Source organism: Myotis daubentonii, chromosome 14, assembly GCF_963259705.1.
Source record: "Myotis daubentonii chromosome 14, mMyoDau2.1, whole genome shotgun sequence".
In the NCBI taxonomy this organism is placed as follows: Eukaryota; Metazoa; Chordata; class Mammalia; order Chiroptera; family Vespertilionidae; genus Myotis; species Myotis daubentonii.
Window position 1 is genome coordinate 34,424,742 of NC_081853.1, and position 16,311 is coordinate 34,441,052.

Below are 16,311 nucleotides of genomic sequence, written 5' to 3' on the forward strand. Positions count from 1 at the left end.
TTGTGTATGTCTGTGGAAAGGGTGGGACCATGAAGCAGAGGCTCTTTAGAAATATAAAAAGGAGACTAGGATACTCTTGCCAAAATGTGAATGTGCCTGTCGTTCCCAAAAAGGACTTCTTAGTTTAAGAGTACTTTGACACCGGAACCAGAAAACTGGAGGTGGAAATTAAATGAGAGAGTCCAGAAGAAAGGTGATTAAAGGTAGACATTTTAAAGAGATTCTGTTGTTGTTATTACTAGCATTGCTCTGATTGTACTCTTAAGTATTTTCCCTGAAAATATGCATGCTCATTTTTATGTTCAACATATGATGGAAAAGAAGAAAATAAACATGTTGTACATGATAGATTTGAAGAAAAAACTCAGACTCTCAGAGACGTATTTTCATAAATAAAATACAAATTAAATATTCTGCCTGGAATTGTGAGCCATGGTAATACAAAGTGATAAATCACTCGAATTTTGAACCTCCCATTCTGAAAATAAATTTGTAATAGAAGTTATATCAGCTATTCCTAGAAATATAGTTTTCATTAATTTTCCAACAACAACAAAAATAGGTTGAAACTTAAACCTCAGATTTTTCATATTGTGTCTCTTTGTGTGCTTTTTAAAATAGGTTCCGTTACTAGAATAAGGTACAATATTTGTTTTAATCTTAGAGTAATTAAAATTCCCTTCCTGGCACTCTTCACTTTTTGACCGGATTATTCTCTTGTTTCTTTTGTAAGATTGCAGGTGCTTAGGCTTAAGTAGGTTTCCAAACCCAAGTGATCTATTCTCCAAGTGACTACAGTGACAACTGGTTGAAGCCAGCAAGTTGTCATTGTATTTCTCATAACATTTTGGCTTCATAATTCAATGTATCCCTACCTCTGCAATCCAGATTTATTACGTTGTGCATATCACAACCCAATAAAAGAGAGGAAAGTGATTATTTTCCATAATAAAATTACACTGGATAGCAGGTGGATTTTTTAATGTTGCCAACTCCTTAAATCCCCATTTGCTGCATACACGATTCTAGACTGGCTTTCCAGCTGAACCCTACTACTGCTGCTGTGACTTCTAAGGTACCCCCTCAGCATCTTCTCAGATGCTTCTTAGTAACTATTGGGGATGAATAGGTCAACTGTCTTGAAAAACCATAATCTATGTAGTAATTTTCTGATCTGGTTGTTATAAACAGCAACATTTATTACTCAGACTTTTCATCCACTTGATAAAAAATTGCTTTCAAAAATTCAGTCAGCTCTCTAATGGATGGTGGCCTGCTGTCACTGAAGAAAGACAGACAGAAGGTCCACCAAAGGCAATTTCTTTTTCTTTTTTATATATTTTATTGATTTTTACAGAGAGGAAGGGAGAGGGACAGAGAGTCAGAAACATCGATCAGCTGCCTCCTGCACACTCCCAACTGGGGATGTGCCCGCAAAATCGAACCTGGGACCCTTGAGTCCGCAGGCTGACGCTCTATCCCCTGAATCAAACCGGTTAGGGCCCAAAGGCAATTTCTAAAGAGGAGTCCAAATATATTTTGAGGAACTTAGAGCAGCAGAGAAATGTCTAGTCCACTTTGAACTGCTAACACACTAGTGAATGCATTTTTCACAGACATGTTTTGATTTTAAAAAGAACTCATCTTGAAAAAATAAAGTCTTTGCATTATGGTACCGAAACAGCTTTTGTAATCTAAAATGTGTGCTTCAAACATTAAGGTGTAAGTTTGAAGGAGTATTTTGTGGGCTTGTGTTTAAATGTCCAGAAGTTTGATACATCTTTTAAAAACATTCAGCCCACTTTTTCTGTTCTCCCAGGTGATTGCATAGCAGGTAAGTCCTTGCCTGTGGAGAATGAGCGCTCCTGGCTGGACAGGCAGCCTCACGAACATCCACTGACTCCATGGGAGCTTTTGCTCTCAGAGTACAGGGCTGCCAATATCTTTAATTCTAAAATTAGTAAAGACAGTCGTTGGAATGACCAACCTGTTTCATTAATGTAAGCACAAAATTCATATGAGTCCTGTACCTTTGGACTGTAAACTTCCAGCCCTCAATTTTAAAGCTGCTGTCATCTTTTATGTTTCAAATCAATGAATTACATATAGTACTGTAGCTTTTACAGTTAGAATATTTAAGCAGTGCTTTTTTTGTCTGAAATTTTCCTCAGCTATAACACATTTACAAAAATGTAAAAGTAACAAGAACTCACTCTGTTACGGGCAAGAGGCTTACCTGTTATGCATTCACCTGGGAGAATAAAAAAAGTGGGCTGAATGTTTTCAAACGATGTACTCTTTGTAATACTTTAAGCAATAAAACAAAATTTTAAAAAAAAAGATGTACCAAACTGCTGACATTTAAACACAAGCCCACAAAATACTCCTTGAAACCTTTAAATCATCTGTTAGTAAATGTTTGCATTTATCAAATTAGCACAGAGAGTTTTATTGTTGGTTTTACTGTCTACTTACTCAGGTTTTATTTCCAATTCTAAATTCTGAAATAGATTAAATTGGTAAGAATATGACCTCTTTTTAGTCCAAGTTAAAGTTCTGGGGGGGTGGGGGGGAATGGGTAAAGTGAGTTTATTTTCTTCTGGGTGCCTTACTGATAATTTTTTACAACAGTTTTAATGAGAGATTAAAATAGATATGTTTTTCTGTACTTAGCTGTTCCTAGCAGGTGTGTACTTATTTCATCCAAATTATTCATTCATTCATTCTTTTTTTTTTTTTTTTTTACAGTTTGGCATTTAAATATATTTTTATTGATTTTGGAGAGAAAGAAAGAAGGGGGTGGGGAGAGAAACAGCAATGATGAGAGAGAACCATTGATTGGTTATGTCCTGCATGCCCCCTCCCCAGGGGTCAAGCCTGTAACCCGGGCATGTGCCCTGAGCAGAAATCGAACCATGACCTCCTGGTTCATAGGTCTATGCTCAACCACTAAGCCACTCCTGCCAGGCCAAATTATTCATTTCTTATTGCCAAAATAATTATGGCTTATTTTACTCTGTGTGTATAATTATATGTAATTTTTTTATTCCTCTCTGAATGAAGGCTGTAGAAGTCAGAAGCTTTAAAGAACCCAGTGATGTTTTCCAAAAATAAAACCCATCATTTTAGATTATGTCAACATATGTAGTATCCCTTAGTTTGTGAATTCACAGATTAGAATATTTTTAGAACATAAAGAATTAATAGCAATATTATAAAGACTTACGAATTTATTATTGTTTTCTGCTAAATACTATTCTGTTCTTAGCTTCCAAATGAGAATGCTACTTGTTAAATGTAAGCTGATTTCCTTAAAACTTGATAGTTTTATTATGTGTTCTAGAATTAAGACTAATAAAAATACTAGGTAAACTATTTTTAATCTGAGCTCAAAAAATCTGTTATAAAATAATAAAAATAGACAATATGAGTAGATGAAATCATTAAGAAGTTGATAGTAATTAATACCTTTTAGGTATATAGTCTATATCAATCCTTATATTTGAAATATCCATTTGGATATAACTGATATTTAATATAATTTATCCTGTTGGGCAGTTCTAGAAATTTTTCTTCTTATGGAAGATTATATCATTGGATTAATTAAACTTATTCAAATAAAACGAATACATTGATTTCCTTTTACTTCATATAGATATAATAACAGTTGCATTCACATTAGAAAATATAGGAACATATTCTTTGATTATGAATAATAAAACAGGCTAACTTAATTGGTAGCACTCATTAATAAAATCTTTGTTTCCTCCCTCCAGATCAAAGATTCTAAACTACCTGCATATAAGGATTTCTGCAAAAATCTACCATTCCCTACATATTTTCCTGATGGAGATGACGAGGAACTACCAGAAAATTTATATGATGAAAATGTGTGTCTGCCCAGTGCACCTTCTATTACATTTGCCTAACCCCTTTGGGCATGGCAGAACCTCACCCTCACATATTTTATTAGCTTTGATAAGCCAGAACAATAACATAGCCAGGAATTATATTTTGCTTTCTTGGTCAAAACAATATCACACTTGTCACCTTTGTCAAGGGCAATAATATGTCATTCATCCCCCAGTGGAATTTTTTAAAATTAACACATTAAATAAATCAATTAAGTAGATTGACTATGCCAAATTTAGATGGACTGGCAGTGTGCATATTAAAATCTTTGTAATTTGTGGATTTCATTTTTTCAAGTTATCTTAAGATGTTCATAAATTTAACTTTTATTAAAGATTTGTTTTTGTGAAATCATGGTTATGGATAACAATGGCAAAGCATATGGGGACTATGGTATAACCTATTTGGATAATAAAATCCATTTCCTAAAATTCATTTTTATCAGACTTTTATATTTTAGAGTCCTGAAGAGGGAAAGCAAGTGAGGCTTTTATTTAAATTACAGAAATATGCATGTTATACTTAAAGGCCTGTCGAAGACAATCGTAAATTATGGGACTTATTTACACTGGAGAGCAATAGTTATTTTTTAGTTTGGTCACTCAGCTATAAAATAAGTATAACCACTTTTCCTTGATGCCTTTTTAAAAGGATTTGAAATGGCCTGGGATTGTACGTTCAACAAACTTTTATTAACACATTTTGTACCGCTCAGGAGTTTTCTCGTGTTTCGCGCACCATCTGTTAGGACCGACCGCTCACGAGTGTTCTCGTTTTTCACGCCCATGGAAAAAGGAGCGAATCTAGATACTTATGTAAATTTTGTTTGGTCCCTCTTCATAGAGGAAAATGTTTTACGCAGTACCATACGTTAAAGTACTAGGAACTTTAATTGTTTATGTAAATAAAAATGTTATAATTATTGAAAAACACCTAAAGTGCATTATGATGATTTAAATAACGTGCAGTTTGCCCAAAAACGTGCAGTCCCTGGCGTATGTCTTAGAGATTTCTATGCGGTACGCAATGTGTTAAGCACCTATTACTGAAAATGTTAGTGGCCCCTGGGTTTCACTTCATTTTATGAAATTAAAATGTGCTTCCTAATGGCTACTTCCGACAAATAAGCTTAACAATGTAAGGATTAGCAGGCCTCATTTTACTACTAAATTTACTCTGGACCAGGTTACTGAGGCCCCACAGCATTCATTTTAACTCCAGATGTTTTCTGAGACTTGATTCATATGGCAACCCAAGAGACTTATTAGCCACAGTGTTAGGTCTCCACATGATTTCCTGATAACTGATGGATTTATTAAAAGTTCCCACAGTATTTTTCTACCCTACTAAATTTCTCTCATTATTTTAAATCCAAATGTAACCATGTCTTTTCTAAAGTTTTTATTTGCACTAATGTCATTCTATTAAAGATTTGTGGAAATTGATAGGAAATCCAAGCAATAAAATAGTAAAGTAAGGGGGAAATATCTAGGAAGATGTAAATCAAAATAGGTGGAGGGTTGGGAAGGAATGATGCCAAGACAATATAGATGAGCAGGCCATAGTATGCAGTTGTTATGCTTGGTTTGGCTCTGAGCTACCTGGTACCAAAGTAAAACAACATTGAACTGTTACATATTTAGCTTTAATCGTAAGCTCTTCAAGAGGAATCATTTTAAACTGGAGTAAGTCTTGTTTTCCATACCATTTTTTTTTTAAAAAAAAACCTAAATAACTTATCAACCTAGAAATTCCTGAACTTGTTAAAAGATATCTCAAGCAAACGTCATACTCAAAGGTAAAATGTAAAACACATTCTTCTCAGAGATCAAACAAGGATACCCTTTACTAGTTCTACTCAATGATGTTCTTGGAGGTCCTAGCCAATGTGTAAGACACAAAAACAGAATGTAAATATTGGAAAATGAGAACAGATCTTACTATTTGTAAAAAACATGATCTACATAGAAGATCAAGGACAATTAACTGATCAGCTACCAGAACCAATGAAGAAAGTTCAAAAAAGTGACTGAGTACAAGCTTAATATACAGAACTATAATAGCAGAATGTAATTGGGAAATTTTATGGGATGAAAATGGATACCATCTACAATAGCAATTTTTTAAAAAGGTTACCTGGACAAAAGCCCAAGTTTGCCAGCGTCAATGGAGAGCAATATTATGGTTGTGGATGAGAAGACAATAGTGCAAAGAATTCAGTCCTGTTTTTAAAATCTCAACAGACCTACCATAGAATTGTTCAAACTGACTCTAAAATTTATGTAAATTTAAAAGTGTCGAAAACTTAAAATTAGGTGTGACCCAAATGCTTAGGGACTTAGGCTTACTTAACTTAGAAATTCAGAATATTGCATGCCTTAATTCTTTAGTTAGCTACATTTGATCAAAAGATTTTAGTGAACTTGTAGATGTGTCAAGTTTGCTGAGAAAGTGATGGGAAGCAGCTGTTGTCTTAGTAACACAAAGTTATTACTGGGAAAACATAATCTTGGCATTACAGCGTTTGAATATAGCCCAATGGCAGAATCAGAGTGAGGATAATTCAGCAGCCATTTGCCCAGGGCATGGGTTTTGAAGGCAGGGAACCTTCTAGAGCAGCGCTTCTCAACCTGCGGGTCTCGACCCCTTTGGCGGTCGAACGACCCTTTCACAGGGGGCGCCTAAGACCATCCTGCATATCAGATATTTACATTACGATTCATAACAGTAGCAACATTACAGTTATAAGGTAGCAAGGAAAATAATTTTATGGTTGGGTCACAACATGAGGAACTGTATTGAAAGGGCCAGAAGGTTGAGAACCACTGTTCTAGAGAGCCTGCCCCGAACCCACCACCATCTGTCTATCTCTAGAGTCTGCAAGTGGAGTGTAGATGTGCATTTGGGTTTTAAAGAAAAAATGATCACCTTTTAGGGTTATGAGAGTGAGTGCTGACTTTCAGGGCCAGACTGCAAAGCATCTACTCCCACCCTCCACCATCAACACCCCCCTCCCCCCCACACACACACACATTGTCCACTGCCAGCACCTGCTTTTGCAAACTTTTCAGTGGCCCAGAAGAAGTGTTCCACTGAGCCAGTGAAAGAGGAGGATGCTTCTCTGCAGCAATGGAATACATAGCCAGTGTGCCTGGTCCAACACCACGCAAAACACACGTGCTTTGCTAAGAACCTTGTTCACTATTTCTGGCTACAGCAGCTGTCATTAAATGTTCAACTTGGGAAAAATGGAACTCTGCCTACGATGGATAGAGGAGCATGTGGTCTGGACAGTGGCTCGCTCACCTGTTTGGAGCCCATGCAACACTAGTGACCGACTCCTGAGCAGTGTTGGTCCGTGGGCAGATGAGGCAATTCAGTTCTCAGCCAAGGAGCCCACTTAGGTCCTGGTTTGGGCTTGAACTTGACTTATTACTTTAGATTTTGTCTTGAAATGGGAAACCTTTTTGTAACTAAACTTCATTCAAATTAGATATTTTTTCCAGCCTTAGTTTATACCAGCTATTGGTTATAAAATAGATAAATATGGGGCCTTATATGAATTCTGTAGGCCTCAGGAAGGACAACTGGCCGAGGCATGCCTGCTTTAGGAGTTACTAAGTCTTGCTTGTCCTTCCTTCACAGGGCCCTTAGCTTACTTACTGGGGTGGCCGAAGCTGAAAGGCTAGTGTTGGTCAGTGGGCCCTGACACAGTGGGTGAATCGGGGTGATGCCAAGCTGTCACAAACACTAAAATTTCAAAACATGTCTTGCACATATAAGGATGCAATTTGCAAGTAGATTAAATATTTCAGAGTCAGCCAATAGTGCTTTCTGTAATGCTGAGATACAGACCTACTTTTCAACCTTTCCCTAGGGATGTAATATAAGGATGACTTTACAGCTTATTTCCAAACGTGAATTTGTGGATGGACCGTGACCATGTCTCCGGATGTATGAGGAACTGTGTTTGTATGTAAAGGGTGTTATGATACACAAGTTAAAGTAGTAGTTCAGGGGTCCTGCTATTGCAGGATAAATCCCACCAGTCTGTGGAAACACTTGTTCTACATTAAGAAACCTGTTCGTTTTTAGTTATCAAAGAACCCTCCTTTGAGAAAAGGACCGCGGTCCCAAGTCACTGCCCACAGAGACCATTGCAGTGTCAGTGAAACCCGCTGGCGGGAAGAGCAGCACGCAGCCTGCTGACACTGGACCTGCTGTTGAACCTCTGGGGTGAATGCCCTCGTGAATGCCCTCAAACACCTGCCCGGTTCCTCGTTCTTGTAGGAAAAAAATGCCATGGCATGCTTAGCTGGCATGGCTCAGTGGTGGAGCATCGACCTATGAACCAAGAGGTCATGGTTAGATTCCCGGTCAGGGCATATGCTGGGGTTGCAGGCTCGATCCCCAGTGTGGGGTGTGCAGGAGGCAGCCGATCAATGATTCTCTCTCGTCGTTGATGTTTCTCCCTCTCTCAAATCAATAAAAATATATTAAGAAGAAAAAAAAAGAATGCCAGGCTGCATGTGGCATGAGCCTTTCGAGGCAGTCTACCTGCATTAGGACGTCCTGGCTGCTGTGTTTGCTTTTCCACAGCTGAGTTTCTTGCAGTTATTGATTCTAAAAATGCTTGTTGCTGCCTGTTTTGCCCTAAGGTCTCTGCTTTGGAGGCTCTCCCCACTCCTGCAGGAAGTGTGGCAGGGGGAATGCACTTGTCCTGCTGTCTTGTTTCCATGGTTTTAGAGTCGAGCACTTCAGCGACAGGGAGGGCATGGTGCCCATACCAACCAGTGTTTGTGAACTGCTTACTCAAGAGAACATTTCAATGCAGACAAGAAGTAGGTCCCTCACTATGAGGCCCCCTGAGGCAAACGACCTAAGGCAGTGGTCGGCAAACTCATTAGTCCACAGAGCCAAATGTCAACAGTACAACGATTGAAATTTCTTTTGAGAGCCAAATTTTTTAAACTTAAACTATATAGGTAGGTACATTGTTTCTAACTTAATTAGGGTATTCCTAAGGCTTAGGAAGAGCCACACTCAAGGGGCCAAAGAGCCGCATGTGGCTCGCGAGCCGCAGTGTGCCGACCACGGACCTACGGAGCTTTACAGTCACTTCGGAGCTACCTGGTTTCTATACAGGAAGTAGTTCTTCACGCGAGTTTACTTGACTAATGATGGATAACGTTTCTGCTGCTTTCAGGAGTTTTCTATGAGGCTGACTTTACTGTAGCAACAGACATTCTTCAATTTCCAGTTTTACTGCTCTATTTGCTATAAAGCCTCATCTGCCAGCTTCCAGTAATAATTCCTGCCAGACCAGGTGGGAACTTGGCCCCAGAAATAACAGCGTTGTCTCAGAGCATGCCTAACAAGACAAATGACGGCTGCCACCCACATTCTGCCTCCAGCCATTGCCTAAGAGTCCCTGAAATTAGAGGACCCAATTAAAGTGCCATCGTGCCCCCCGGAAGACAGCCAGAATCCTGAGTGAGCAGGCTGCCAGCCTCCATCTCATCTGCTTTTCTACTTTTAAATGTTTCCAAAGAACTTAACAGCAGTCCCTGTCACACACTGGTTTTCAATATTTTTTAGATTAATGAGGTGGCCTATTCAAGTTAGATGAGCCAAATTAATCTCAATGAATGCAGCCCGACACCATAAAAGCAAATAAATGATTTTAACTCAGCCGGCCAAAGAATCTTTTTGGCATGGGAGGTGAATAATTGTTTCTTTCTGGCATCTGGAAGAGTGAAAGTAACGGTGTGATCTTGATTCTTCTCAAAGCAGACTGTCTGAGCATCGAGTATGTGTCAGGGCATTTGGAAAGCGTGTTGTTGTTCTTAAAGATAAGATATCCATCAAGTCCCTACACTGCACTGAGGTTGCCTTATTTGAGGAGGAACGAACTAAACACTCCATCACAAAAGCCCTGACAAAGACGCATGGACGGCTATGTAATGGGACTGGATCAGAATGCACAACAAGTGGGCATCCAAGATAAATGTTCTTACCTAAAACTGCGTTTATATGATGAAGCGAAGATGGCATCGGATGCTGGCGGACTGTCCATTTTTTCTGCTGACTGCAGACACTGCAGCAACACTGCGATGCTCCTCACGGAGGAGCACTGGCCTTTCCCATCTGCTAATAACCACCAGCCTGCTGCGGGATATCACTGTAAACGACGAGCCGAGGTGACTGTCCACAGTGCAAACGGGTATTTGGAAAAAGGAATCAAAGCAGAGGAAGCAAAGAATGAAAACTGATAAAACAGAAAGTGCGTAAGGAAAGATCTATGAAACTTAGACTTTCCTACCTATAAAATGAGGACAGGCAGTACCTCTTCCTGCCTCGCGTGGCTCATGTCTCTCGCCAGTAACAGATGACGACGCATCTGCCCCAGGCAGAAGTTGTGACTTAATGATCCAGTGCAAGAGGCAGCCAATCAGTGATTCTCTCTCATCGTTGGTTAGACACACTTCCCATAAAAAGAGAGGCTGGGCGCTCCATGGCCTGGGAGCCACTGACACTCATGTTTATGATGAGGCCCACCCGACCAGGGGACCCAGGAAGGGACCCTGTCAGGCACAGGCAGTTCTCACAGTGGTTCACTTAGGCACGTCCGACCTTCACCTAACACAGGCCTTCCCAACCTTGGCTGCACTTTGGAACCACACGGGTAGCTTTCAAAGTCCTAGTTCAGACTGATGGATGCCAGAGGGCAGGATGACTTTCCTACATCCCTCAGCACAACAACCTGGGGTTCATGGTTATCTTTGAGGAGCAACATAAAGTACGGACACATTTGTTTTCCTCTATTACAACAGGACTGGGATTTAACCTCATATACAAATATATATCGAATTGTCTTAGGTTGCTTTAGAAATATGTTGCTCTAGGCCAGTGATGGCGAACCTTTTGAGCTCGGCGTGTCAGCATTTTGAAAAGCCCTAACTTAACTCTGGTGCCGTGTCACATATAGAAATTTTTTGATATTTGCAACCATAGTAAAACAAAGATTTATATTTTTGATATTTATTTTATATATTTAAATGCCATTTAACAAAGAAAAATCAACCAAAAAAATGAGTTCGCGTGTCACCTCTGACATGTGTGTCATAGGTTCGCCATCACTGCCCTAGGCCCTCAGCTCAATGCTAAAAATCACGAGAAACAAGCTGTTGATTTTAGCTTGTCTGAAGTTTTCAGAGTTTGATGTCAGAATTTATTGTGTTTATTTCTCTTGTCCTGCACCCGCAGCAAGAATCAAAGGTTTAGGGAAAGCCCAGTCGGCATGACTCAGTAGTTGAGTGTCGACCTATGAACCAGGAGGTCACGTTCAATTCTTGGTCAGGGAATATGCTCAGGTTGCAGGCTCAATCACCAGGGTGGGGTGTGCAAGAGGCAGCCAATCAGTGATTCTCTCTCATCATTGATATTTCTATCACTTCCTCTCCCTCTCCCTCTCTGAAATCAATAAAAATAAAAATTTTAAAAAGGTTTAGGGAAAATTACTGAGACAAAAAATGGAAACATTCTATTGATTTGCTTAGTTTTTTTATGCAAATTGGGATAGATCAAGACTCTGTTCTTGTGGCTGCATGCTTTAGAACAACTCTAGAGAAGCTGGCATGGAAAGAGAGGGTCTGAGGTGTAGGGTGAAGTTGCACCAGCAGGTTCCTGAGAGTTAACTTATAATCAGGAAATCCTTTCTGTCAGGCCTCATCAGGGCCCTTCTCCCTTATGAAGGTAACAACTACATAGCATTTATTGGCCACCACTAAGTGTCAGATGTTTTACACAGTCACCCATCTAACCGTCAACCACCCTTCCAGGTACTTGTTAGCATCTCCTTACAGATGAGAAAATTAGGACTCAGAGATTATGTCACATTTCCTAAGTTAATATCTATCTGAGCTGAGCCAAGAACTGAAGGTTGCCTCTGGACTCTACGCTGAATTCTGGCAGAACCCCAGCATCCAGTCACCCAAGTTTCCTAACCATGTGATGGGCACCACTGAAGAAGCCCTCTCTTCAACTGTGGGGAGATAGGGCTCCCTTTTTCCCTAGCTCAGTGGTTCTCAACCTTGGCTGCACATTAGAATCACCTGGGAACCTTTTTAAAATCCTGATTTCTGGGCCTCATCCTCCAGAAATTCTATTTCTTTGTTACTAATGTGGCCCCACCCCATAATAAAGAAACAGAATTTCCGGAGGATGAGGCCCAGAAATCAGGATTTTAAAAAGATTCCCAGGTGATTCTAATGTGCAGCCAAGGTTGAGAACCACTGCCCTAGCTGCACCTGTTGACATGGTTTAGACCAGTGGTCGGCAATGTCATTAGTCAACAGAGCCAAAGATCAACAGTGCAACGATTGAAATTTCTTTTGAGAGCCAAATTTTTAAAACTTAAACTATATAGATAGGTACATTGTTACTAAATTAAGATACTTCTAAGGATTAGGAAGAGCCACACTCAAGTGGCCAAAAAGCCGCATGTGGCTCGCGAGCCACAGTTTGCCAACCACGGGTTTAGACAAAAGAATAGGTGTGTATTGCATGCCTTAAGTTCTCCACTTCTCATCTCTTCTCTCATCACCTAAGATGGGAAGACTGGTTTGCCTGAGTGAGGCTTGGTGAGAATGGGTAGGAGTGAGTATGAGAGGAAGAGCTAGCTGCTCTTGAGTGTGGGGTCTTTTATCAATGGACAGGAACTTTGGTTGATGCTACTTCTATTTACATGAGAGCAAAATTGCTCTATTATCAGGGATAGCTTCACCATCCTCAAAGAAGAAGAGGATTGAGTATGTATTTGAAGGGTTTGGGTGCTGATGAAGGTTAATCTAAAGTAAGAATGTCAAACTATTCCAAAAACTCCAAGAAGAGGGAACACTTCCAAGCTATTTTTATGAGGCCCGCATTATCCAAATTCCAACACCATATAAAAACATTACAAAGAGAACTACAGTCCAATATCTCTGAGAACACAGATGGTAAAATCCTCAACAAAATATTAGCAAATCAGATCTAGCAATATATTAAGCAGATGATACATCATGACCAAGTGGGATTTATTCCAGGGATGCAAGGCTGGTACAATATTTGCAAATCAATAAAGGTGATAAACAAATTGAAAGACAAAAATCACATAATCATATCAATAGACACAGAAAAAGCACTTGACAAAATCCAACACCCATTTTTGATAAAAACTCTCAGCAAAGTGGGAATAGAGGGAGCATATCTCAACATAATAAAGGCCATACATGACAAGCCTCCAGTGAACATCATACTAAATGGACAAAAACAAAAACCAATTCCTCTAAGAACAGGAATTATTTTCAGATGACATGATACTTATACATAGAAAGCCCTAAAGACTCCACCAAAAAACTACTAGAATTAATAAATGACTTTGGCAATGTAGCAGGATACAAAACCAACACCCAAAAATCAATGGCTTTTTATACACCAATAATGAATTCTCACAAAGAGAAACTAAACAAACAATCCCATTTACCATTGCAACAACAACAATAAAAAAAAATAAGATACTTAGGAATAAATTTAACTAAGGAATAAACTTGTACTCAGAAAACTACAGGATGTTGAAAAAAAGAGATAAAGATATAAATGTGTTCATAGATTGGTAGAATTAACATCATTAAAATGTCCACACTACCCATGGCAATCTACAGATTCAATGCAATCCCTATTAAAATACCAACAGCATATTTCACAGATCTAGAATCCTTCAAAAAGTTATATGGAGCCAAAAAAAAAAAAAAACCCCAAATGGCCACAGTGATCTTGAGAAAGAAGATCAAAGTTAGAGAAATCGCAATACCAGATATCAAGTTATACTACAAAGCCACCATAATCAAAACAGTCTGGTATTGGCACAAGAACAGACATATAGATCAATGGAACAGAACAAAGACCCAGGAAATCGACCCAAGCCATTATGCTCAATTAATATTTGACAAAGGCGGCAAAAACATATAATGGAGTCAAAAGTCTCTTCAATAAATGGTGTTGGGAAAATTGGACAGATACATGCAAAAAAAATGAAACTAGACCACCAACTTATACCATACACAAGAATAAACACAAAATAGATAAAAGACGTAAATGTAAGTTGGGAAACCATAAAAATCCTAGAAGAAATCATAGACAGCAAAATGTCAGACATCTCTCATAGCAATATGTTTACAGATACATCTCCCAGGGCAAAGGAAACTGAGGAGAAAATAAACAAAGGGGACTATATGAAAATAAAAAGCTTCTGCACAGCAAAAGAAACCATCCACAAAACGAAAAGGGAGCCCACTGCAAGGGAGCACATATTTGGCAATGATACATCTGATAAAGGGTTAATATCCAAAATATATAAAGAACTTATACAACTTAACTAAATAAAGGCAAACAATCCAATTTAAAAATGGGTAAAGGACCTAAATGGGCAAAGAGGGCATACGGATGGCCAAGAGACATGAAAATATGCTCTGAGTTACTGATCATCAGAGAGATGCAAATTAAAATGACAATGAGGTATCACCTCACTCCTGTCACAATGGCTACCATCAACAAATCAACAAATGACAAGTGCTGGCAAGGATGTGGAGAAAACGGAACCAGAGTACGCTGCTGGTGGGAATGCAGACTGGTGCAGACACTGTGGAAAACAGTATGGAGTTTCCTTAAAAAAATTAAATATGGAACTGCCATTTGACCCAGTGATCCCACTTCTGGGAATTATCCTAAGAAACCCAAAACACCAATCAGAAAGAATGTATGCACCCCTATGTTCATAACAGTGCAATTTATAATAGCTAAGATCTGGAAACAGCCCAAGTGCCCATCAGTAGATGAGTGGATAAAAAAAGCTGTGGTACATTTGTACCATGGAACACTATGGAGCAGCAAAGAGAAGGACCTCTTACCCTTTGAGACAGCATGGAGGGACCTGGAGAGTATCACGTTAAGCAAAATAAGCCAGTCAAAGAAAGACAAGTATCATATAATGTCACTCATATGTGAAATCTAATGAACAAAAACTGATGAACAAAATAGATCCAGAGGCATAGAACCATGGAACAGACTGCAGAACCTCAAAGGGAAGGCAGAGAAGGGTAGGTGAGTGGGAAGTGATCAACCAAAGAACTTGTATGCATATGTGCATAACCCATGGACAGACAATAGGATGGTGGAGGCCTGGGGTGGGGGAGGGCTAGGAGGAGCCAATGGGGGAAGAAGGGAGACATATATAATACTTTGAATAAAGATTTTTTTTAAAAAAAAAACAAAACTAAAATGATAATAATTAAAAAATTAAAGGATGGAAGCTTCTGCCCTTTCATTCCAGGTTGCAAGTCAAGACAGTCATATTACCCTCTCAGCCAACTCAAAAACATTGTTTTGATCCGAGCATAGGTCTTAAGCCTAACTAATAAATATTGATTAGACCTACAAATAATGTCAGGCAGTAAAACAGTATGAGATTAAAAAAAAAAAATCCTGAGGTTCCAAAATATCAAGGAGGTCATACCAGTTAACACTGCTGAACTAACTTTTTTTAAAAAATAAGCATTGATTCAAAATTTAATTGACTAGAGAACTCTTGCAACTTTTTCAGGCCAATGTTCCAATTTTCTCTTCATCTAATGAGATGGTAAGGAGCCTTGGACAGTCCAGACAGGCACTCTGGGCCTCTGCGTGCTCCCTAATGGATGGGAGGCCCATGAAGAATGTCTATGGATTAGGCATATCTCCTATTTATTTGATAAGTTAGATTGCTCTAATTCAGCGGTTCTCAACCTGTAGGTCGCGACCATCGGAAAACACATATAGCATATCAGATATTTACATTATGATTCATAACAGTAGCAAAATTACAGTTATGAAGTAGCAACGAAAATAATTTTATGGTTGGGGGTCACCACAACATGAGGAACTGTATTAAAGGGTCGCGGCATTAGGAAGGTTGAGAGCCACTGCTCTAATTTATCAAACACAGAAGGTCAATTATCAGGCCAACGTTAAGACATCTTCTAGAGATTCTAGAAGAATTAGCCAGAAAAGTGTCTGAGCTTTTGGGAATCTGGGTACCCCCAAGGCATGGAGATTCATAATTTCTTATGTGCTGGTCTCTGTGTGGAATTATTTGCCTGGCCAGTGTAGGGGCCCTTTTTGTTATCTCCTGAGCTCTTTGCTGATGCTATGCTGAACCAGAGCTAGTTTCCTGTTCTCACTGAAATAGACGCATTCATAAAACCTGCTAAATGAGTAAATAAAAATTAGGAAAAAATCTTTATGGATCAATCATTCAGTTTGATTTTAAGAGGACACCAAAGAAAAGAAGTTATGGATTTTTAAAACTTAAACAAGATGTTA

General features: G+C 39.0%; 1 protein-coding gene across 1 annotated transcript in view; it reads left to right on the forward strand.

Annotated features, from left to right (window-relative positions):
* Positions 1-4,181, forward strand: part of MRPL3 (mitochondrial ribosomal protein L3) — a 45,942-nt gene extending 41,761 nt beyond the window's left edge. Inside the window, exon 10 of the mRNA XM_059663966.1 lies at positions 3,777-4,181. Coding sequence (XP_059519949.1) covers positions 3,777-3,929 — 153 coding nt within the window. The 3' untranslated portion in view covers positions 3,930-4,181. The remainder of the gene's footprint in view (positions 1-3,776) is intronic.
* The last annotated feature ends 12,130 nt before the right edge of the window (positions 4,182-16,311 follow it).